Genomic DNA, 24781 nt, shown 5'->3' with positions numbered 1-24781 from the left:
CTTGGTGGTTTAAAGACAAGAACACTGAGAAGACACAGCCGCTCTGTCGGCCTTCACCGACAGGCCCTGTCCTCCCTGGTCAGACGAGCGCAGAAGTGGACTTGGCCGTGGGGGCCTGGCTCTTGAGAAGCTGTGCACACCTGCAGTTGGGCAGGCGGGGCTGGTCAGCCTGTCCAAGGGGCCCTGGACCAGACACATCTGTTCTGTCAAATCTACCTGCCTGCCCCGGCCTCTGTCTCAGCTCTGCATGACACCTGTGCCCGCCGGCTGGGACAGGGATATGACAGTAAATGGGGGATGTTGATATGGGACAGAGTTCCAGAAAAGGAAGGCACAGAGCACAACTGTCCCAGAGCAGTGGAACCCGCACGCCCCGGGGCCTGGACATCCGGCTTAGCATGCTTCCCCTGGGCAGCCCCCACCCCACCCCCCCAAACCCCGCTAACACGGTGGCAAGGAACGTGCCTCTCCTATCCTGGGTACATGACACACCAGACCCCACAGCTGCCCGTGGCATAGGTATTGTCCCATCTTACAGATGTGGTGACTGAGGCTCAGACCCCAGGTCAATGTCAGGAACGAGAAAGGCCTTGGGTTTCTCCATCCCAGAGCTATTTCTCCTTTTGTTCTTTGGCTTTTCTGATTTTAACCCCTTTTCGTAAACTGCTCCAGGCAGAGACTGGAAGAGGAGGGTCTTTGAAATCACTCTTGCTAAGTCCACGGCTCCCAAGGGCTCTGGCTGGGCAGCATGTTTGTGATGTTTGTGGCTACCCTGGCGGTCACCCTGTGGGAACCTCCTACTGGCCCCGGCTGTGGGCACGGGGTGCTGCTTCGTGTTGACCTGCGTGGCCCCAGCCCAGGCCCACAGGGCGGAGGGCTGTCTGCCATGGCCATCTGTGGGCTTGATTGTAAAACCCCGCCCCCAGCCTTGTCCATCCCCCAAACACGTGGGGGCCTGCAGGAGAGAGGGCCTGAGCAACCCGCCCACCCTCACCCCCCATCGCAGCCTGCCCGGCGTGGTCCCCAGGCCACATGTGGGCCAGGTGTTGGGAGTGGGGTGGTTCTGTGTCCTGGGGAAATCGTGCATCTTCTCCCTCACCTGTACCCACTCTCTCCTGACCTCGAGGGGCTCCAGCTTCCATCTGTGAGTTCAGGGTGGGCCAGAAGGACTTGGGGGCCTGGGCCTCGGCTGATGGCTCCCTCCCCCTCAGGTCATCCAGGAGGTGAGCGGCCTGCCTTCAGACGGTGCGGCCGAGGGAAACCAGTACTCCCCGGAGGCCCAGCGCCTGAGCTGTCAGAAGGTGAGAATTCAGTTCCATTTATCTCCGTAAAAATTAAAAGTATAAAACGGGAAGCTTTGTTTCCACATTCAGCCCAAGGAACAAGAAACCGGCAAGGCCTGGCTACGGGCTGTGGCTTCAGCGTGGCAGGGAAACTGGCGATGCGGACGGCCCTGAACTACTTTCTTGCTTCGCTGGGCAGCGGGTGTGTGTGTGTGGGGGGGGGGGGGGGGAGGCTCTGCTGGGACAGAGGCTCTCTGCCCTCCAATCCCCAGCAGCGAGGCTTGTTTCGCGAAGCTCTTTCTTCCCGCTGACCCCCCAGCAGAGGTCCGGGGGCCGGGGCACTGAGCCAAAGGGCCCTGGTGCTCATGTGCATGGAGCTGCGGAGCCCCCGCCGGAGGGTCAGAGTCGAGGAAGTTGCGCTGGTTGCTGACCAACGGGGAGGCCTCCCCCCAGGGGTGACATTTCATGGCCCTGAGTATGTGCAGGTCGGCGCCCCGCAGCCTGGGCATGCACAGCGCAGGCAGAGGGTCACTGCGTCTCATCGTGGGGACCCCACCCCTGAACGGGAGGGAAGTCGAGGCCTGGAGCAGGGAGGAGGCACAGGCCGTTCCGGGGGGACTGAAGAAGGGCTGTCCGTTGTCTCTCTCTCTCGGTCATGGACCATAAACAAAGCCAGAGTAGGCGTGGGTGCTCTTCGCGTTGGGGTGAGACGTGAGCTCAGTCCCTAAAGACCCGGCAGGCAGAGTTCCCTGGCGGGCGCATCCGCCCTGGTCCTGCCCTGTGGCTGGGAGACCCAGGGCTTATTTTGCAGAGTCTGGAGTAAGCAGTTCCAGAAGAAGCTTGATTGGAATGATCTAATGCTATTTCCCTTTTAAAAAGTATATTTTATTGATTTCAGAGAGGAAGGGAGGAGGAGAGATAGAAGCATCAATGACGAGAATCATTGATTAGCTGCTGCCTCCTGCACACACGCACACACACACCCCACTGGGGATTGAGCCCACAACCCAGGCATGTGCCCTGACCGGGAATCGAACTGTGACCTCCTGGTTCATAGGTCGACCGCTCAACCACTGACCCACACCGACCAAGCAAGATGCTTCCCGTTCTAACAGCAGCCCCGGAATGCCTAGTGGGGGGTGCCATCTCTGTTTTACACGCGTGCATAGTGGGCTCCCGGAGCACCCCCCCCCAGCTGGAGAATGCGCCAGCGGGATTCAGATCATGCTCTGGCCCGTGCAGACATGCCGGCCCTCCTCCGAAGCCCGATGTGTTGGTAGCAGTCAGTTCTCCACTTTCTCACGCTCCTGGCCTGGGTGGTTCCCAGCTTGACATCAGCTTCAGCTGGGGACACCCACTGTAATGCCCCCTCCCCCTGGCTCCAGGGCCACTGTCATGTGAACAAGGGACAGGTGCTCTGGGGCGGGGGAGGGGACCGCAGGGAGGGAGGGTGAGGGCAGGTCCCCAGAGGGCAGCCCAGCCAATGCCTCACCAGAGGCCTGGACTCCAGGGTGACCCCTAGCCGACATCTCAGAGCATTGTTTTCTCTTAAACTGTGGTCTCTGAGGTAACCACTCTCAGGTAGGGTCCCCACGTGTCTCTCTTCCTTCCCCAGGCAGATATATCTGAGAAGTACCTGTCAGCCTCGGAGTATGGGAGCTCTGTGGATGGCCACCCTGAGGTCCCCGAGACCAAAGATGGTACCCATGCTTACGGCTTTCAGCCCAGGGTGGGGAGGGGGTGGTCCCCAGGCTGTGTGGCTCAACCCCAATGCGCTTTAACAGCTGCTTCCAACACGCCTCCCCTTTATAAACTGCTTGGAAGTACTGCAGCTAACAGATCCAGGGAAAAGGGAGAGATGACCAAATTGACGTTTCATGACCTGCTGGGGGTAGAATGTTCTCTCATCCTCTTGTGGGCTCACCCTGTTTTAAGGGTCTTTGAGCCCATGGCGTCTGTAGATTCCCAGGTGCTGACGCATTCCATGAGAGAAGCTGGGGTGCCCCTCTTGAGTGTGCGAATCTCCAGCCACCGGGCTCTGGGCTGTGGATCTTGGTTTGGGGAGCAGGGGTCTGTATGTGCGCACACACGTGTGCAGGGAGGGGCAGATCGGTGGGGAGGGTCTTCTGTTTCTCCCACCTACTCTAGGGCCCGGGGCTCAGCCGTGTGCGATGCTGACGGCTTTTCCTCTCACCTTGACAGTGAAGAAGAAGTGCTCTGCGGGCCTCAGACTGAGCCACCTGATGAACCTGGGCAGGAAGAAGTCCACCTCGCTGGAGCCGGCAGAGCGGTCCCTGGAGACAGCCAGTAAGGAGCGCAGCCACCTCCCGGGCCACAGGGCTTGCCCCCTGGGCTGCAGCCCGTCTCCAGGAAGGCAGCTCAGCGGAGGCTGGGGTTGTAGGTCTCGCTTTAAACGTGTCTTAGGGAGGTGGAGCCGTGGCCCAGTTCCTGTCTGTCTGCACTGCAGGTAGTTCTTTATGTCTAGCCTATGTCTCGCCAAGACTCGCTGCCGTGCTGGGTCTTTTGCGGAAGTGAAGGGTAATGGATTGCTGTCCTCCTAATGGACTGAAAAAACATGTCCGTTCGATCAATACTTAAGGAGCTTGGCAGGCACAGTGTTATGGGAAGGGAACCAAGCGGATGGAGGACACAGTCCTGAGAGCTTATAGCTCAAGGGAGATGACAGCTTTGCCCCCATCACCACACACCTGCTGGCTGAGCAGCTATCAGGACTCAGGGACAGAAGGAACCTTTCCCGCCCTGGACAGAGATGGATTCCTCAACCGGAGTCCTGACGCACAGGCAGGAGCTACGTAGGCTCGGAGGTACCCGGGGTGGGAGCCAAGACGGAGACGCAGCCTGGTGAGACGCATTCAGGGGCCGGGCCGGCAAAAGCCCATGTCGCTGGGACAGAGGGCGTGCATGGGTGCTAGTAGACTCTTAGAGGTCACCTCCCCTGCCCTTTCTCAGCTGAGGAAACTGAGGTCAGGAGAGAGAGAGAGAGAGACCTTTCCCAGAATATATCTTGAGTGAGCCGCGTCCTGGTGTTCCACCCGGGCTCATTGCTGTAGGTCTCCCGGGACCTGAAGGCCATCCCTGTCCATCTTCGGGCCCTTTCCTCTTACTCATGGGACCCCTGTCCCAGCCCCACTGTGTCCTGTCTGAGGCTGGCCGGGTGGCCGGGGTGGCATGGGAAGGCAGCAGAGGGGCCTCACCTTTGGAGCCTGCCGCTGCTCCTGCCAGGGCACCCCGAGGCCTCAGGGCACGGTGTTGGGCACGGGAGCCTGGTCCCCATGAGTCGTTTTGGGAGATGTGGCGGGGTTACTGCTGGAAGTTGTTCAGCGGCAAAGCCTGCTCCTGTCCCCTGTGGCTGGGGAAGGGCCCTCCTCCCCAGCGCTTGGCTTCCGCGCTCGAGCCTCCCCTGACCCGGAGTTCGCTTCGGTGCAGAGAACTGTGAGGGGCCAGTGGGGTGCCTGCCCAGAGGAGCCAGAGGGGCCTAGGGCCTGGGCACAAATCCTCCCACTTTGTTACCGTGTTGTGGTGTTCACGTGGCTCTGAGAAACTCACGATCCCCACGGTGGGGCCGGCACCGGGTGGGTGGGAAGGTGGCTGTGCACTTGGACCTTGCTGCGGAAGCCTAGTTCATCTGGCTGCAGTTCTGAACAGCTCTTAGGGTGGAAAAGGAACCCACTCCGTAAGCCAGAGGCACGGAGGGATGTCAATCCCCTGCACAGGGGTGTGCAAAGGGTCTGCAGACTGGAGTCCCTCGTCTCTGCAGCCCAGGGACAAGGCCATGCTTGGCACGGGGTGTCAGCTCCCCACATGTTAATCTGAGTGGGGGAAGGCTTGTCCTCTCCTTGGGAAGTTGAACCCAGCACATGGGACCATTTGAGATCGGCAAGGCCTGCCTCGTGAGTGTACCCTGGCAGCCTCTGGGTGCTGTCTGCAAGGGGGCTCCCTGGCGGAGGCTGCAGGGCACAGACCCGGCTGCTGGAGATGAACGCGCAAGTCCCTGGCCTGGAGAAGCTGGGAGTCCGGTTGGAGGGGCTGACACGGAAGCAGAGCGCACCGCTGTTCCAGACCCAGCTGTTCAGAAGGCAGACAGCAGGGAGCGCAGGGCCCAGGGAGGGGAGGGCCGAGGCCAAGGGCACCTGGGAGGATGAGGAGGACTCTGCAGGCTGAGACTGAGTGACCCAGGGAGGGCGAGGCTGGCAGGGCAGCTGGGAAGCTAAGGCTGGAGCGGCAAAGGGCTTGCACGGCAATGAGGAGACCCACCGGGGGCGAGCTTCCTGCGTGTGGCCTGAGTGCGGAGGGGCAGAGGTGGGCTGCTGCAGGCTGGACGCGTAGAGCCGTGGCGATGAGGGCTGGGGCGGGGGGGGTCTGTCCCGGACACCTACATACTCACCTCGTGTAGTCCCAGGTGCAGCTCCCTTCCCTCTGGACACACCTTTTTCAAAAGCCAGCAGAGCTGTGCTGCTTGACCTGCAAGGGTCTCGCTGCTAGCATGCAGGAGGGAAGGAGAACATACTGCAGAGATTCACAGCCTCTGTGAGTTACGAAAGCCGCTCAGGCATTGCCTGACGAGTCTTGGAGCTGAGACTCGGGGTGGTGGGGACCCTGGGAGGCCCGGAGGTGGGGGCAGCCACCCCCAGCGTCCTGCAGCCGCCGCCTCTCCCGCAGATTACCTGAACGTGCTGGTGAACAGCCAGTGGAAGTCACGCTGGTGCTCCGTCAGGGACAGCCACCTGCACTTCTACCAGGACCGGAACCGCAGCAAGGTGGCCCAGCAGCCCCTGAGCCTCGTGGGCTGTGAGGTGGTCCCAGACCCGAGCCCGGACCACCTGTACTCCTTCCGCATCCTCCACAACGGCGAGGAGCTGGCCAAGCTCGAGGTACTGCTGGCCCGGGGGCGGCTCTGTGCTGCAGGCCATGGAGACTCCGTGTCGTCCTGGGTGGTTTTGGTTTCCTTTGCGTGAGATTGTTTGCATTTTTCAAAAATTTCCATTCCCTTTCTGACCTCAGGGTGGCTGTGTTATAGGAGCGGACAATGAGCTGCTTCCTGCACTTGGGGCCGGAGGGGAATTGATAACTCCCGGAGCCGCAGGGGGAACCTTCTGGGGATTACGCAGTGGGTTTGGTGTAGTTTGTGTAGCACCAGATGCAGCCCGGTCCATAAACATGACGACTGTTAGGGCTTATCTGTGGGCAAGCATCAGGCTGGTGATACAATGGCATTTCTCCCACTCGCCACCCTGTTGAAGTGATGTCACACTGACAGAAATAAAAGGTGACATAATGCCTTGCATTGAACTCCCAGCCAGAGTTCTTTCTTCACACACACAGCAGCACACTCTGCCCGGTTCGCCTCTGTTCACCTAGTCCCTTAGCCTGGCTTCATCCGAAATTTTGCTTCAATACTGCCCTCTTGTGGCTAAAAGATCCACATCTCAGTTGCTTCTCAGGGACAAGTTTATACATCTATCCCAGTGGTCGGCAAACTTATTAGTCAACAGAGCTGCAGTTTGCCGACCACTGATCAATCCGGTCAACAAGTATGGTAACATGTGACCAAGACTGACATGCTCCCGGTGCTCACGGAACGTACATTCTGTTACGGGATGTTCTGCAGTTAATTACCCAGTTGATTCCTCAGGCCAAGTCTTCCGAGGAAATGGGCCACTGGCTCGGCCTCCTGCTCTCCGAATCGGGCTCCAAGACGGACCCAGAGGAGTTCACCTACGACTACGTGGATGCGGACAGGGTTTCCTGTATTGTGAGTGCGGCCAGGAACTCCCTGCTGTGAGTGTTACGGGTCTTCTGCTTTTGCCCTTTCATTCGGAGTCATGCTTCCAACTCCAGGCCCAGATTGGCCTCTGGTGGCCGGTCACACCAGGGGGTGGCCGAGAACTTGGGGTGGGCCCCGTTCCACCCAGGGGCAGGAGGGTCAGGGCGTGGGCCGGACCCCAGGAGCCGCAGCACCTTGGCTGGGGGGAAGACCATCCAGGTCCTTACAGCCGAGTCGGCATGTTCCCTGACCCTCCCTCCACTTCCCTCGCTGTTGGCTCGGTGCTTTCCCGAGGACCCCTCTCTGGGTCCCCAGCGCCCCCTGGAACGAGCAGGGCGGAGGTGGTGCGTCTGCTTTCCAGATGAGCACATGGGCTCCTGGGCCGGGTGGCTGAGGAGCCGCCAGGACACGGAACCCCTTTCTTACGTACAAAATGGGGAAAGTCTCCGAAATGGTGAAATGAGAAGGGGTTCTGTTGTTATTGGAGATCCTAAAATGGGGTCAGAAGATGGCAGAAGGATGTCAAGAGGAGGGAGTGGAGGAAAGGGATGCTTTTCTGGAAGAGAAGCTGGGACCCAGAGTTCTATAGGAAGGCCCAAGAGAGAGGGAGGGGCTACCCTTGAGGGAATGAGTGTTACATGAGACCGGAGCTGGTCTCGTTATGAATTCTTTTGAGGCTGGTGGCTTTTACACCCTCCTCCCCCATCTTGAATCCTCCTCTCTGAGTCTTGCCGTGTGTCTTCCAGATTGATGCAGAGGAAGTTCTCAGAGCCCAACACTTACATCGACGGCCTGCCCAGCCAGGATCGCCCGGAGCTGCTGTATGACGACGTGGAGATGTCCGAGCTGACGGCCACGGTAAGGACACGGGGTGGCCCCGGGGGTGGGGGTGGGGGGCAGTCCAGTCCTCCTGCCGCCAAACCTCAATCCCACTGGCCATAGGAGGAGTGGATTCCAAGTCCCCTGCAGGGCCACCGGGGCAGAAATCTAGGCGCAACCAGGTCGTCTCTTGTCCTGGGGCGGGGAGTCCGCCTGGCATGGGGACTGGTCTGGTGGACCATCCTGGTCAGTGCTAGGACGGGCTGTGCTGCTGGGATTGGGAGCCGTGTCACCATCGGCCTTTGGGGTCCAGATGACAGTGAAGGTGGAATCATCGCATGGGCAGGAGGTTCCACTGGTCAGACCTTAGGCTGACCTCATTTCACCCAAACCACCTGCTAGGCAGGTACCATTACTCTCTCCGCTTACAGCTGAGGAAAGAAGGTCAGGAAAGCTCCTACTATGTTCTAGGTCTCCCACCTCTTGAGTGGCTGATCCAGGGCTTGAACCCTGACCTTCTAACTCCAGCTCAATAGAGGCTTCCCTGGGGGAAGGTCCCTGCGCACCCCACACAGGGAGGGGACAGGAGCTCTGAGACAGGGTGGGCGCCACCTCTCCAGCCCAGGCTGCGGAAGCGATGGTGAAAGCCACCCGCCTCTCCCCTGCAGGTGGACCCCGAGGAAGCCGCCCCGGCCACAGATGCTCCGAGCGAGCTCGACCCTGACCGCATGTACCTGGACCTCACGCCGGTCAAGTCCTTCCTGCACAGTCCGGGCGGCACCCAGGCCCGAGGATGCTCCCCCACACCGCCCTGCCTGGACCCTCCAGCCGACGCCCTCCCTGCCGACCCGGGCCCCGCCCCAGCTGAGCCCCCCGTCGTTACATCTGCAGAGACCCCCGAGTTGCAGGTACAGGTTGCCCCCCAGCTGGTGGGCTGGCCCTCCCTTCCCAGGCCCCTCAGCCGGCTGAGTTGTGCTCGCTTTCTCCAAAAGCAGGGGCAGCAGGAGAGTCCGGAGCCGGGGGAGCTGTCCCCCAGAATCTCGACGGTCAGAATCCAGACCGAACAGCAAAAACTCTCCTTCCCATCGAGCTGCCCCGACGCTGTGGCTGTCACCCCGGCCGGGACCAGCACGCCTGCAAAGGACAGGCTGAGGGTGACCTCTGCAGGTACCTGAGCTGGATACGCGTTGCGTGTCTTGGAAACGGCTCAGAGGAGTCAGCCCCCTCCCTTCCCTTTGCTATGAGGACACAGAGGGTCAGCGAGGAGGAGGGACTTGCCCCAGGCCATGCAGTGGAGAAGGTGTGGTGCCCAGTTCCTTTCCCGGCCCTGCTAGGCCGGCCTGGCGTCCAGCTCTGATCTCCTGTCAAAGCCTCAGTTTCCCCTGAGCCTGTGTGATGGGTTGGCCATAGCCCTCCTGGTCCAGCCTGGCTGACCTCGGGGCTCCCTCTCTGGGTTTGTAGAGATCAAACTTGGCAAGAACAGGACAGAAGCTGAGGTGAAGCGGTACACGGAGGAGAAGGAGAGGCTGGAGAAGAAGAAGGAAGAAATCCGGGGGCACCTGGCTCAGCTCCGGAAGGAGAAACGGGAGCTGAGGGAGACCCTGTCGAAATGCACAGGTGAGGGGCCTGGCAGGGCGCGTGGAGGCTGGGGCTTCCCGCGGGGCGAGCCTGGACCTGGGCACCTGGCCTACAGCCCTGCCACAGGGGCATGTTAACCCCCCCACCATCCTACCTGAAAGGTCACTGTCCTGTGCAGAGAGACCTCTGACCCATTGTCAATAGGACCAGGAGGCAGTTCTAAAAGCTAGCTCAAAGAAGACATCCTTAAACATTTTTTTTTTCACTTAAATCAAATGTATACACCCAGGTCCATCTTTCCATGCATTGCCTTTTCCAGAGATCCCATGTCATCGTTCTTGCACTAACCATACGCATCCTGCATCATCCTTAATTTCCAGTCTTCAAAGACTTAGGACACTTGCAAAGAAATCTGCATCCCTCTAGATCAGTGGTTCTCAACCTTTCTAATGCCGAGACCCTTTAATACAGTTCCTCATGTTGTGGTGACCCCCAACCATAAAATTATTTTCGTTGCTACTTCATAACTGTAATTTTGCTACTGTTATGAATCGTAATGTAAATATCTGTTTTCCGATGGTCTTAGGCGACCCTGCTAGCGGTTCTCAACCTGTGAATTGTGACATTACGATTCATTAACAGTAGCAAAATTAGTTATGAAGTAGCAACGAAAATAATTTTATGGTAGGGGGTCACCACAACATGAGGAACTGTATTTAAGGGTCGCGGCATTAGAAAGGTTGAGAACCACTGCTCTAGATTCTTTTCCAGATCATCCTCATCTCACCCGTTTCCTAGCAACCTGCCCTTTAAAGGACCTGCCCCGGTCCTGGCTGAAACGCTGCTCCCTGCACCCGGCCTCATTCCCATTCCAGACAAGGGGGCGCTGGCCAGCCTGGAGCAGAAGCTGAAGGAGATCGACGAGGAGTGCAGGGTGGAGGAGAGGAGGCGCGTGGACCTCGAGCTCAACATCGTGGAGGTGAAGGACAACCTGAAGAAGGCCGAGGCCGGGCCCGTGACGCTGGGCACCACCGTGGACACCTCCCACCTGGAGACCGTGAGCCCCCGAGTGAGTGGCAGGAGCTGCTGGCAGGGCCTCCTGGACTGGGGTGGGGATGAGCGGTGGGGGGCTCAGGTCTCCATCCCCCCCCCTTCCCCCGGCTCAGGCGTCACTCTTTTGTCACCACAGCCCAAAGCCGCCGCCCCCACCCCTGCCCCAGACTGTACCCCAGTCAACTCTGCCACGGCGCTCAAGAATAGACCTCTTTCCGTCATGGTCACAGGCAAAGGCACCGTCCTCCAGAAAGCCAAGGTAAGCGGTCACTCCCGGCCCCCTCCAGGGCCCCGGGGGCTTCGCTAGACCTGGGCTCAGCCTGGGGCACTGACCTCCCAGGACGGGCCTTATCCATCAGCGCGAGGACAGTCAGAGCCTGGAACCCCCCGATTAGCCATAGAGTCTAGGGAGACAGACCGCAAGTGGACAGTTTTCAAATCAAAAAGCCAGGGATTCTAAAGGACCGCGGCCGTGGCAGCTTAAGCAGCAGATTCAGACGGGTGATGTGATTTGCCTAAAGCCGTGGTCGGCAAACTGCGGCTCTCGAGCCACATGCGGCTCTTTGGCCCCTTGAGTGTGGCTCTTCCACAAAATACCACGGCCTGGCTGAGTCTATTTTGAAGAAGTGGCGTTAGAAGAAGTTTAAGTTTAAAAAATTTGGCTCTCAGAAGAAATTTCAATCGTTGTGCTGTTGATATCTGGCTCTGTTGACTAATGAGTTTGCCGACCACTGGGCTAACGACTCCAGCCACCAGGTGTCAAAGGCTCGGGTGGGTGTCGGCTCATCCTGGGCTTTCCCCTGATGGCCAGACACAAGTGTGTTAGTCCTTCCCTCGTGTCCAGGGCAGACGTGCCCAGAGTTGCCCGTGCATTCGGCAAACTCCGCGGCACCTGCACCCATGACTACTGCATGCATACAGACACCACAGACCCCTTACCATGCCACAGCCTCAAACATCCCTTAAGGAGGTGCCCGCACAGTGAGGGACGCACGCACCGGGTTTGAAACGCAGCTGCTGCCTCTATTCCTAACTGTGTCTGTGCACAGGGGCGGGGGGTGGGGTGGCCACAGAGCACAGCTAACTTGCCTCTGTTTTGGGGGTGCTGGTATTTGAATGGCGCCCTAGGAATGGGAGAAGAAAGGGACCAGTTAGGACACAAGCGTCGTGGCAAGCCTCTCCTGTGCACGTGGACCCTGGCGACAACCCCGCTTCGTCCAGGCCGTCCTTAAAGCAGCGACTCTGTGAGCGGGTGAGTCTGTTTAAGAGGAGAAACAAGGACGGGGCGCCGCGAACGGGGAGCTCCGGCCGAGAGGAGGCGCGGGCCCTCTGCAGAGGCAGGAACTAGCAGGACCAGAGAGAGCGCTGTGACTTCAGCAGCAGCCGATACCATCGACGACACGGTAACGGGGCAGGAAATATTTGGGACCAAGCGGAGGCACTGTCCCCACTCAATTAAGGACTTTTTTTAAAGTGACGCTGTATGATATTTTTTAAAAAATGTTTCAAATCCTGTAATTTAGAACAGTGAAGTGTCTTTTGAGATTTAACTGATTTTCGACATTACCGTAGAAAAGAGAGATTCCTTTGTGTTTACAGAGTCCGTCCTGTGGCCATTGTTAAGAGTTATTTAATATAATGCTCCGTAGTCCCGGTTTTTTAAATTGTGCTTAATGTCCGGGCCCCTTCCAAGGTGAAAGGGGTGAGTTTGGGGTGGGCCCCCGTCTTTTCCTCCGATGGCATTGTTAGCTAACGCAGGTTGAAACATTTCATCCGTCATCTCCGCCTCACTTCCGGGGGTTCTCAGAACTGAAGTTCTTTCTAACCCCAGGGCATTTATTTCCTTTGTCATAAACACTTGGCGGCCCTTTGCCAAGTGGTGAGTTAGATTTTTCTAAAAAAATAATAAAATGTTAATTGTATTTTTGGAGGTTTCTTGTATTTCATGGAATGACTTGGCAGGGCCTGTTGGACTTGTACCTCACGGGGGTGATTTACACACTGAACTTCAAAACTATGCGAGTAAAACCGAGAGCTTTACAAGGTGCCATCTTAGCAGGTGATGTTATGCCTCCTTGACTCAAGGAGCACAGATGTAAAACGGAAAGGGTTTTCAGAGTATGATTAACCACGTGCCAAATTCACTAGAAACATCTGCAGGAACTGACTACTTCTGGAAGTTAAACACATTCCTAAATCATTCTTCGGGGAAAGAAACCGGTACTTAGAGAGTTGCCTAAGGAGTAAATGAAGGAAGTTCCTAGCATAAATGTGCTTATTTTACAAATAACAAAATTTGCCAGTCTTTTTATGCAGGACCTTTTTCATGTGTGTCCAAAAATAAGATTTGGTTTTTCTTTTGCCGGGATGTGTTGGATTTTTTGGTTTCAGAGCTATGCTAACGGTATACAATGGAAAATACTCCTCCATTCATAGCATTTTCTTGTGATTCAAGAAAACCTTGCAGTATGTGTACTTCAGGTTCTCCTTCTAGTTCTGCCTTTAATATTGCCTCAGGTTGCCAGGGTTTGGCTTTGTCATCTTTAAAATAAGCACATCAATGACCAGATAGCGTTGATTCAGAACCACTGAAAATACACTGATAGGTAAGTTATTGTATGTACAGATGAAATATGGGGGGAAAAAAACATCTCGAAGGAAGCAGAAAAGCATATCACAAATCTCAACACTCCTAAACAGTTCTCTGTAATCTAGGAATAAAAGCATTCCTACCCACAAAAATAGTATCTAATGGTGAAAAAGAAGCAGATACGTGCCGTGGCCACTACCTTTTAAAAACATGCTTCTGCAGGTTCCAGATAATGCAAAATGACAAGAAAAATCAATATAAAACTCCCAAAGGAAGAGACAAAACTGTCATTATTTTGTAAATGACATTTTTCTAGAAAAGCAAAGAGCATCCGTGAACTAACTACTAGAACAAATGTGTTTGGGTAAGTTGGCCGGAATGAGGATCATTCAGAGAACATGGAAGATTTATGGCTTACTGCAATGCTTCGATTTTTACAAGAACATAAAAGGCTTGGCCGGTCAGGCAGTAAGAAAGGCATGCCCTCCATTGCTGCTGGGACCTAAAACTAGAAGCAGTGACGCCTTTAATATGTAACCCACAATTTTATGGGGCTTTTTTAGAGTCTAAGCAACTCAAATGGGACATCCCAATAGCCTTGAACCAGACAAAGAACCCATACTCTAAAGCAGGCGTCCTCAAACTATGGCCCGCGGGCCACATGCGGGTGTTTTTGCCGTTTTGTTTTTTTACTTCAAAATAAGATATGTGCAGTGTGCATAGGAATTTGTTCATAGTTTTTTTTAAACTATAGTCCGGCCCTCCAACGGTCTGAGGGACAGTGAACTGGCCCCCTGTTTAAAAAGTTTGAGGACCCCTGCTGTAAAGTGACGAAACTGCTGTGAATTTTCAAGACAACAGATTCTTGTAAGTTCTCCAGCATCGGCCCCTGCTCGGTAGACCTGTGGCCTTGCTCTGATTGTCACCTTCCGCCAAGGCCAGCGTAATGACTGGGATGAAAATATCCTTGAACACAAACGACTGTCACGATAGCCTCAGCACCCCAGGCTTTTTATTTCTATCGTCTGACAGCGCCGTGGCGGTAACCAGGAAGCTCAGTGGTGTTTAAGTCGAGGTAGCTGTGGCCCTTTGCATAGAAGGCATTGCTTTATCCACAGTAAAGAGAAAAGCTCCCATCAAGAGTCTGGACGGAGGCGAGGGCTCGGCAACAGTTTCCCCTGAAAACTGAACTCGAAACAACACAACCACAACCGACGGGAGGAACTGGTGACTAAACAGGCCGGGGTGAGGAAGTGCCGGGTTTACCGGAAAATGCCCCAGCGCACGCCTCTGTGCCATAACGATGCAAACACTCCTGTGAAGAACCCACCTCATTTCTTGAAATCCTTTAAAAACTACACAGGGCAAAGCAAAACCGTTCTAAGTTTCTTTATTCTCTATTTGTGGAGTTTCAGAATTCCATTGCTCTTGGCACCCCCTCTAAAAGGACAGTAAGAAAAGCACTCAGTAAACACCCCACAATTAACACCCCCCCCTAAATAAACTCTAAAGGAGAATGTGGCCCCCCCAGAACCAGGGCTGTTTGCACACTCAGCCCCGCCCCCCGGAGCCAAACAAGCTGGTTAGTCCGTCACGGTCCAATCTGGGCCTTTTCCCCGTCTCTCCCCCCACACAGAGCCAGTCTCCAGAGGTCACAAACGCCGCGCAAGCCCCTTTTCAAGCAAAAACCATCAACGCATCTAGGACGTCTTTAGGGAAAGAAGAAGTCCTGCACTTTCTCCATCTCGAAATGCCATCGCTTCGGTGGTCCCAAGGACACGCTAGTCTCTGCCTCCTTTGGGGCATCGCTGTCCCAACATTGGCTGGGGGCCACGTGAGCTGCCCACGGGCCATCGGAAGTCTCCAGGCCCCTTTGTTCCCCCTCGGGGGGAAGGGACAGATGACAAGCTAACAGGGCACAACTAGAAAGGAAATATTTACTTACACGTCAAGAGTTTCCAACACCATCATTAGCGAGTGAAATCAGCTGCGACCGCGTCCCTAAACAGCACTGTCTGCAGCTGGGACATCTCTGCTCCCGGGGCGAGGAAAGCGGGCAGGCGGGCTCCGGACAGAGCTGGAGGCAGGCGCTCAGAGGACTCCCGAGAGGATGCTCCGCCGAGGGCAGGCGCCCTTTCAGCGTCCAGGGTGCCCAGGCCTCCGGAGTTGCTGGGACGGGCTGGGCGGCTGCCCTCCTGCCTTGAGGGCATCTCCTCGCAAGGCCCCTGGGAAGAAGCGAACCGTGAGGACGTGAGTGTCCGTCCTCACCCTGCCAGCAGCCGTGTGGGCCCCCTGCATGTCTTGGTGGTGGGTTAAGAACAAGCAGAAGATGCCAGACCAAAGGCCTTATCTGCGGGCCCTTCAGATTCACTGCCCGCCTTGGGAAGCCCACCTCTGCCCGTGGCCGAGACCCCCCAGGCTCCAAGGGGAACCGCCTCTGGTTCTAACTAAAATCATAACAGGAGCCCCAGGTGGGCCCTCCTCTAGGACCTTAGTCTGGTCCCCTCTCTCTTAGATGGTTACTTCTCTCTCCGCCAACCTCCTGCACCTCCTCCTCTCCATCCTCACGCTCAGCTGATTCCTCCCACGTCACTGAGCAAATAGAAACGCTCAAAAAAGAACTCCCAGCCCTAACCGGTTTGGCTCAGTGGATAGCGTGTCGGCCTACGGACTGAAGGGTCCCAGGTTCGATTCCAGTCAAGGGCATGTACCTTGGTTGTGGGCACATCCCCAGTAGGGGGTGTGCAGGAGGCAGCTGATTGATGTTTCTCTCTCATCGATGTTTCTAACTCTCTATCCCTCTCTCTTCCTCTCTGTAAAAATAAAAATATATTTAAAAAAAAAAAAAAAGGAACTCCCACCAGCTTCCACCGCATCCACCCACCTTCCTGCATCGGGGCCCACGTCCTCGTCTCCCAGTCACTCCGGATCCACGGGGCTCCTGACCGAGGCCTCCCTCCCAGGCCCATGACTTTGCTCCAGTGTGCTGAGCACCAGCTGGGATACGAGATGCTGTGCTTATTTCCTGTCTGTCTCCCCCCGCGCATGGACGCTCCCACAAGGGCAGACATTCTCACTGTCCACGTTCCCCCACCCAGAACGATGCCGGGGACGCAGGAGGCCCCGGCTACTTGCTTCTTGCACGAATGAACCAACGACGCTAGGATTCCTTCCTCGGAGCCAACGCCCTTGAGCCTGCCTTCAACAGAGCTCCCAGGGCTCGGCCGGTCTCAGAATACCACCCCCAGCTCACCCACGCGGAGCACGGGCCACTCACGGCTCTCACAGTGGGGGCCCTCCCAGCCGTCTCGGCACGCGCAGAGGTAACTCCCGTTCCGCAGGACGCAGGTGCCCTCGTGCATGCACGGGCTGGGTTTGCAGAGGTCGACGGGCCGACTGGCTTCTACAAGAAAGAATGTGGCCAGGAGGCCCAGCCCGGGTCAGCCCCGAAGACCCCCTCCGCTGAGGAACCCCAGAACTGCTGCGAGGCCACTCGGGTCGTGTCTCACAGGCCTTGGCGCTGATGCGGGCCTTGAAGCCACAGGGTAGCACATGGTGGGTGCTCCCCCTGCTTGGCTAGGCCAGAGACCAACCTCCACCCAGCCCTCCCACATGCGTAGGGAGACTTTTTCTAGGATGTGCGAGGCTCCTAGCACCGCTTACTATTCTTACAACGGCCACATACTTTTAAAAACGCGGGAGGGATGGCCTGGTCAGGGTGGCTCAGTGGTTAAGCGTCAACCCATGAACCCAGAGGTCACTGGTTCGATTCCTGCGCAGGGCACATGCCCGGGTTGCGGGCTCTATCCCCAGTATGGGGCATGCAGGAGGCAGCCAATCAATGATGTTTCTCTCTGTCCCTCTCCCTTCCTCTCTCTCTCTAAAAATCAATCAGTAAATTTAAAAAAAGGCGGGAAGGATGTCACTGGCAAAAGGAAGCCTTTGAGTCAGGCTGGCCTGGCTGGGTTGGCCCCTCGCTATAGCATTCACAACCCAGGTCAGTGCCAACCTTGGGGGATCTGTGGGTCTAGCGACGTCTTCTGTTTAAATGGCATGTATAGCCCTGACCGGTCTGGCTCAGTGGATAGAGCGTCGGCCTGCGGACTGACAGGTCCCAGGTTTGATTCCCGTCGGGGGCATGTACCTTGGTTGCGGGCAATCCCCAGTAGGGGGTGTGCAAGAGGCAGCTGATCGATATTTCTCTCTCATCGATATTTCTAACTCTCTACCCCTCTCCCTTCCTCTCTGTAAAAAAAAAAAAAATCAAAAAAATATATTTTTAAAAATGGCATGTATATACTCTCAGGTTTGGGGTGGGGTATCTGTTAAACTTTCTGTACCCTGAATATCAAAAGAGGAAGGTGTGCCTACCACGGGACTTAGCACGGAACCCGGCACGTGGGAAGCGCCCAGAGGCCAGGGGGAGCCGCGATCCTTGGAAGATGCGCCTGGAGGGTCAGGCCGAGGTGCCACCCCTTGGAGGCAGCGCTGCACGGCGCGGATTCGCCCCCTCACCTTCACAGAGCCACTGGATGAGCGCGTCCCGGTGGAACCTCAGGTCAGTGTAGGCCGCCACGTGGATCAGGGCGTCCCGGGGGCCCGCCAGCCTCCGCAGGGCCTCGCTCAGCACGGGCCCCACGCCCACCACCAAGACCGAGACGCCGTTGTCCCTCAGCTTCTGGGCGGGGACGGCGGCGTCCTCCACCCCTCGGCCCCCGGTGAGCACCACCACCGCCTTGGGGACCCCAGGCCGGGCGCCCGTCTGGACCGTCATCACCCTGTCGTGGATGTGCAGCAAGGCTGTGCCGGCGGAGCCCGCCCCGCCCAGGTAGGGGGCCTGGCTGGTGGCCCGCAGCACCGCGGGGCGGGCGACGTGGCTGTCCAGCCCGAAGGCCGTCTGGACCCGGCTGCCGTACACCACCAGGCCGATCTGTGTCACGTCGGGGTTCACGTTGAACTGGAGGGTGCAGCTCCTCACGAAGCTCTGCATCCGGGCGAAATTCTCGGGCCCCACGGAGGCCGAGGCGTCCAGCATGAAGACCAGGTCCAGCGACTGTGCCCGGCAGCCTGCGGAGGAAGCAGCGTGGGCCTCAGGGGGCAGGCTGTGCCAGGCGGGGCCCCCCTCGGGCGGGACCGGGCCAACTCGGTGGGGACAGCCAGTCTGCCGTCTGTCCACGGCAGGCGCCGCCCCCCACCCCCACCCTCTGTTAGAATAGCAGCAGCTCATAGGAGCGCCTGGCTAGACCCATCCCTGGCAGCTCCGTGTGGTGGTGTCTAAGTGCTAGCTGATGGGATATGGTTGGAAGTCACTGTGCCATTTCCAAGTGATACCCTCAGAAGGAAGCTGCTCGCCTTCCCCTCCCCTCTTCATGCCGAGAAACAGTGACCTGGGGCCTGGAGGCAGAACCACAAGGCTGCCAAGCCACCTTGCTGGCTCAGGCTGCTCACCCTGGAATGGTTACGAGAGAAATAAACATCTCTCCTGTGTACGCCACTGAGCTCTGGGGACCCTTTGTGGCAGCAACTTCACTGCACCCTCATCCATCCCGTTACCGAGCACCCTCCATGAGCCACGCACTATACACTGAGTGGCCAGATTATTATGATCTCTGAATGCATAATAACCTGGCCACTCAGTATATATATATATATATATATATATATATATATATATATACATACACACACACACGTGCATACATATACATATACATATTCATATACATATACATGTGTGTGTGTGTGTGTATATTAGAAGCCCGGTGCATGAATTCGTGCATGGGTGGGGTCCGGCCACCCTGGCCAGGGAGGGGACATGGACAGTTGGTCGGCCTGCCTGCTGGTCGAACTCCTGGTTGAGGGGACAATTTGCATATTAGCCTTTTATTATATAGGATATACACTGAGTGGCCAGATTATTATGTGTTCACAGATCATAATAATCTGGCCACTCAGTGTATACAAGGTTCTGATTGTACCGGTGGGTAAAATGGGCCGATGCCTGCCACTGATGGGCTGACAGTCTATGGGGAGACAGACGTGAATTCAGTATGAATTACAAGTTCTAGGGGCAGCCGTGAGGGAAAAGCAGGAGCAACATTAGTAAACTGAGAGAAGTGGCCAGGTCTTCTCTGAGGAGTTAGCTAAGAACTGCAGGAGTCAGTCCCAGCTGGAGGGGTGGAGGGGGTGTTTCTAAGGGGCTCCCCACCCCATGCAGGAGCTGCAGAGAGGTCCATCGGGACCGGACCACAGGGAGCTCTCGGGAACCAGCAAGCATTTGGGTTTCATTCCAAATGCAGAGGGAAACCCCTGGAAAGGTTTAAGTACAGAGTGAGAGGCGTTGATGTACTGGGTTTGAAAAACCACTGTGGCTCAAGGAAGGTCTGAGAAACCAAGGTCCCGGCCAAGAGGAGCGTAGGAAGGCGATGGCTGAGTGTAACGTGGTGCCCTGGGCAGAATCCTTGGGACAGGAAAAGAGACCGGGTTAAAACTAGGGAATCTGAACCATGTGTAGGCTCTCGTAAGCAACACTGGCTCATGGCCTGTGACCAATGCACCTCGTTAGCACCGTACAGACGGACACGGGGCGTGCAGTATGTGAGAACTCTACCGCGGTCACAGGTCTTCTGTAAATCTCAAACCATCTTCTAAAAACCCACTCTGGCTGCCGTGGGAGACTAGACGGGAAGGGCACGGTGGGAGTGGGCGAGAAGGAAGGCTCACCTCTGGTGCGTGGCATCTGGGCTGAGAGCTGAACATGCAGCTTCCCACACCCCACCCCTGGGCAGCAACTGGGGCGGGGGGAGGGGGACATCAAGGATGTGTTTCAGCTACTGCACCTCCCCACGGGCCAAGGCCCTGTCCTCCGATGGGAATGTCTACTCCAGCGGGGGGCAGTGTTCTCCAGAGCAGCGGTCACCAACCTTTAGGACCTCACGGACCACCGGTGGTCCACTGGTTGGCGACCGCTGCTCCAGAGCACACCCACTGGTGGGTCACAAAATCCACTGAGTGGGTTATGCAACTCGACAGGAAATACTAGAACATTCTTCAGGTAGCTAGGGCAAGCGTCGCTCCATAAAATGCCTGTTCCAGTTGTGCATGCGTGCGCACGTGCGTGCTTGTACGTAGTGGGAATGTACTGTGGGCTCTCATCAAGGAAGCTGGAGAGCTGCCCCTCCACAGCATCTCAGGAGATCGGAGCTCCACGTTAACAACAGTAATAAATGAGTATTAATAAATAGCAACACCCGCGATGCTCTGCGTGCGTACTCTGTGCACATGCTTGTCTTACTTAAACCTCACAAAAGCCCACCAGGAGGTGCTATTATTGGTCCCACGTTATTGAAAGTGGTCCCAGCCCCTACACACAGGCCTTGGTTCAGTGGGAGCAACAGAAGGAAGGGCCGCCACTGGCCACCGGCCCTGGGTCCGGCCGAGGCTGCTCCGGGCACAGGCCCCTGGATCTCACCTGGCCGCGGCCGGCTGCACAGCTTCCCCTGCAGCGCCGGGATTTGGTTGAACAGGTCCTGCCGGTCGGCGTAGACCATGACGTGCTCCGGGCTGCCCGTGATCTCCTCCAGCTCTGCCCGCACGGCCTCGCGGCCCAGGCCCAGCAGGAGCAGCTCCCGGGCCCTCGCGTGGCGCGCGGGGCCGGCCACCTCGTCCTCGGAGCGCGACTCGGTGAGCAGCACCACCACCCTGCGGGGCCGGTCCAGGCCGGTCCTGGCGCTCCCAAAGCCGCGCTCCGCCGCCTGCCGCAGGGCCCTGCCCGTCAGCGTGGCGCCTCCGCCGAAGGGGATGGCATCGAGGCTCCGGACCAGGTCGGGCACGTCCAGGTACTCGCCCACGGGCACTGCCACCTCCAGCTCCCTGCTGTACCGGGCCACACCCACGCGGGCCCGAGAGTCCTCGTTCAGGGACGCCTGGGCAAACCGCTGCACAAAGGCCTTGGCCCGCAGGAAGCCCTCCAGCGTGGTGCCCGCCGAGCTGGCCAGCAGGAAGAGGACGTCGATTCTGCACGCCAGGCTCAGCGTCGGGGCTGCCAACATCACAGCAGCCGTCAGGCCGTGTGGGGGTCACCGTCCCACCCGAGATGCCCAAGCACCACACCAGACAGCCGAAACCTCTCTCCCGGGGGGCGGGGGACAAGTGGAGGGAGACAGGGTGGAGAAACTGAGGCTGCAGGGGCTGAGACCACTGCACATCACAGAGCTCTCCCTCCTGGCTCTTGCTAAGGGTCTCCACCCCTAACCACTACTTAAAATTCAACACGTAGCCCAACCGGAGTGGCTCAGTGGTTGAGCATCGACCCATGAACTAAGAGGTCACGGTTCGATTCCCAGTCAGGGCACATGCCCAGGTTGTGGGCTCGATCCCCAGTAGGGGGCATGCAGGAGGCAGCTGATGAATGATTCTCATCATTGGTGTTGCTCTCTCCCTCTCCCTCCCTCTCCAAAATCAATAAGAATATATATTGTTAAAAATTGACATGCAACCTAGTCTATAACCCTCCCCTCTCCCAGCCCCCACCCCCAGAGACACACACACAGACACACACACAGTGCCTCTTGTGTCCTGTTTGAGAAATCCTGCAGCTACGCTCCTTCCTCTGTGAAAACAGACGGCTCTCGGCTTGGCCTTTGACACTCAGATCTACGGTCCTTCTGGAACTGCCTTTTGTGGGGCTTGTGAGGTAGAGGGTCTTCCATGTAAATCTCCAATGGACCCAGCACGACATTTTTGTAAAAGTCATTAAATAAGCCCCTACTAGTGCTCAGCACTTAACATACAGGGAGGGGCAAAAGTGGTGAGTGCACAAAACACACATTCATTCTTACACGGTGATGTACTAATTATTGCATTACTTTTCCACACGAACAACTATAAACCTACTTCTGCTCCATCCTGTACATAATCTGATTCCAAGCTCCCAACAGCCCTAGGAGGTGCAGCCTATTAGAGTCTCTATTTCATACCTTTAAAACCACAAAGGAAACACACACACACAGACACACACACATACACACACACAGACACACACACACACACACACACAGACACACACACACACACAGACACAGACACACACACACACAAACACACACAGACACACATACACACACACATACACACACACACAGAGACACACACACAGACACACACACAGACACACACAGACACACACAGACACACACACAGACACACACACACAGACACACACAGACAGACAGACACACAGAGACACACACACAGACACACACACACACACAGACACACACACACAGACACAGATACACACAGACACACACACACATAGACACACAACACACACAGACACACACAGAGACACACACAGAGACACACACACAGATACACATAGACACACACACACACACAGATATACACAGACACACACACACAGATACACACAGACACACACACACACACACACAGAGACACACAGATACACACAGACACACACACATAGACACACAGACACACAGAGACACACACAGAGACACACACACACACACACACACACACACACACAGACATACATACAGACACACACAGAGACACACACACAGAGACACACAGAGACACACACACAGAGACACACACAAACACACAGAGACACACACAGAGACACACACACACACACACAGACACACACACACACACACACACAGAGACACACACACACACACAGACACACACAGATACACACACACACAGACACACACACAGACACACAGACACACAGACACACACACACAGACATACACAGACACACAGACACACACACACACACACACACACACAAAGAGGGTTGAGGCTCCTCTTCCTAAAGAAGAGGCTCCGCCCAGCACCGGGTCCGAGCTGGCCTGGCTCCCGCCTGCAGCTGGGCTCAGCGACGCTCAGATGTCCAGCAGTGAGTGACCATTCGGAAGCTAACAAGCCAGGAGCCCTGTCCCACCCAGAGCTTCATTCACGGAGACTCAGGGGCCGCATCCCGTGAGACCCCGCAGCACGGGGCCCTTGGTAAGTGGGTGGCTCTAAACTCAAGGGCCAGTTTCCTCCTAGTAGCTCCAGGGCTGAGGGGTGAGGGGTGAGCCAGGGGACCCGGGGCGGCACCCCTCCCCAACGGTCCATGTTGAAGGTCCCGTGCGTACGTACCACAGTTAGCCTCCTCTCTGAAGGTCGGCGGGCACAGGCAGTGGTACCTGTCCAGTCCTTCTGGAACACACGTGCCCCCATTCTGGCAAGGCTGCGAGTCACAGGGGCCTGTCGGAGAGATGCCCATGAACGGCCTAGCACATCGGCCCACAGGCCACCCTGCCCCACCTCCCTGGGAACCACCAGGAAACTAGCTGCATCACCTACAGCAAAGAGGGGAAAGAAAGTGGGGTGCGCAGAGGAGGGGCTGGGTGTGATGGTGAGCTTGGTGAGGCCCTGTGTGAATTACATGCTCACATGGGGTCATGACAATGGAACTCAGCTGGAATTAAATGAACACCCCCTCCCCCCCATTCATATGTAGAAGTCCCAACCCTCAATACCTCTGCATGTGACTGTATTTGGAGATAGGCCTTTTAAAGAGGAAATTAAGACTAAATGAGGTCATAGGGTGGGTCCTAAGCCAATACGAATGGTGTCCTTAGAGGAAGAGACACTAGGAAGGGCCGTGCATGAAGCAAAGGCCGTGTGAGGCCACAGTGAGAAAAGGACCATCTATAGAAGCCAAGCAGAGAGGGCGGAGAAGAAACCGAACTGGCTGACACCTTGACCTTGGACTCGCAGCCTCCAGAACTGTGAGAAAATGCATTTCTGTTGTTTAAGCCGCAGAGAACTAACACAAGAGGCCAGAACAACCCCCAGCTGCGAGGGGGCCAGGGGAGCTCCGGGGGTCTCGGTGATGAACTGGTGGTAGACCTGAGCTTGATGGGGGCGAAGGTCTCGGCACCATGAAGCCGGCAGCGTGGGTGTTTCAAGATGGGGAACGCTGCAGGGGGGATGGTGCTGTTTCTTACGTTCGACATGGGTTGTTAGCAGCCTCTGCAGGCTGCACAGCCACACAGTGAGCCTTTGGACCCTGGAGTTAAGGAAAGTGCCTCCTCCGCTCATTCAGGCACCTTCACAGCCCCTCTAAGCTCCAGTATCCTCATCGGAAAAGGTGACGCCGGAACTGGCCCGGTGGGGATTGCATGAACTCATCCATGGGAAATCTTAGGACAGAGCCTGACACGAAGCCAACAGCCCACAACAGGTAAGACACCAGCCTCGTCCCGGGGCCCAGGCCGAGCAGGAGAATCCAAGAGGCGGACGGTACCTGGGCAGGTGGTCCTGTAGCAGGTGGCGGGGTGGGTTAAGAACACTCTCTTCCAGCTGCAATCCAAGGACACGGACAGTAGAGATCACAGGGTTAACAGGAGGGCAGACACCGGAGAAGGTTACTTAAAACACAAAGCTGCCCTAGCTGGTTTGGCTCAGTGGATAGAGCATCAGCCTGTGGACTGAAAGGTCCCAGGTTCAATTCCCATCAAGGGCGCATGCCCGGGTTGCAGACTCCATCCCCAGTAGGGGGCAGGAGGCAGCCGATCAATAATTCTCTCTCATCATTGATGTTTCTATCTCTCTCTCCCTCTCCCTTCCTCTCTGAAATCAATAAAA

General features: G+C 56.6%; 2 protein-coding genes across 2 annotated transcripts in view; one reads left to right on the top strand and one right to left on the bottom strand.

Annotated features, from left to right (window-relative positions):
- Positions 1–11738, top strand: part of AFAP1L2 (actin filament associated protein 1 like 2) — an 84313-nt gene extending 72575 nt beyond the window's left edge. Inside the window, exons 8-19 of the mRNA XM_054729137.1 lie at positions 1212–1301; positions 2899–2983; positions 3486–3590; positions 5964–6175; positions 6937–7082; positions 7815–7926; positions 8556–8795; positions 8880–9054; positions 9349–9504; positions 10341–10534; positions 10655–10777; positions 11647–11738. Coding sequence (XP_054585112.1) covers positions 1212–1301; positions 2899–2983; positions 3486–3590; positions 5964–6175; positions 6937–7082; positions 7815–7926; positions 8556–8795; positions 8880–9054; positions 9349–9504; positions 10341–10534; positions 10655–10777; positions 11647–11673 — 1665 coding nt within the window. The 3' untranslated portion in view covers positions 11674–11738. The remainder of the gene's footprint in view (positions 1–1211; positions 1302–2898; positions 2984–3485; positions 3591–5963; positions 6176–6936; positions 7083–7814; positions 7927–8555; positions 8796–8879; positions 9055–9348; positions 9505–10340; positions 10535–10654; positions 10778–11646) is intronic.
- A 4600-nt stretch (positions 11739–16338) lies between these two features.
- Positions 16339–24781, bottom strand: part of VWA2 (von Willebrand factor A domain containing 2) — a 32872-nt gene continuing 24429 nt past the window's right edge. The window contains exons 9-13 of the mRNA XM_054728806.1: positions 24441–24496; positions 23288–23395; positions 20580–21149; positions 17624–18175; positions 16339–16511 (exon numbers count right to left, since the gene is read on the bottom strand). Of these exons, the coding sequence (XP_054584781.1) occupies positions 16339–16511; positions 17624–18175; positions 20580–21149; positions 23288–23395; positions 24441–24496 (1459 nt within the window). The remainder of the gene's footprint in view (positions 16512–17623; positions 18176–20579; positions 21150–23287; positions 23396–24440; positions 24497–24781) is intronic.

The sequence above is a fragment of the Eptesicus fuscus genome, chromosome 17 (assembly GCF_027574615.1).
Source record: "Eptesicus fuscus isolate TK198812 chromosome 17, DD_ASM_mEF_20220401, whole genome shotgun sequence".
In the NCBI taxonomy this organism is placed as follows: Eukaryota; Metazoa; Chordata; class Mammalia; order Chiroptera; family Vespertilionidae; genus Eptesicus; species Eptesicus fuscus.
The sequence above is the reverse complement of the archived record's forward strand: the minus strand, read 5'-3'. Positions and strand labels throughout refer to the sequence as shown.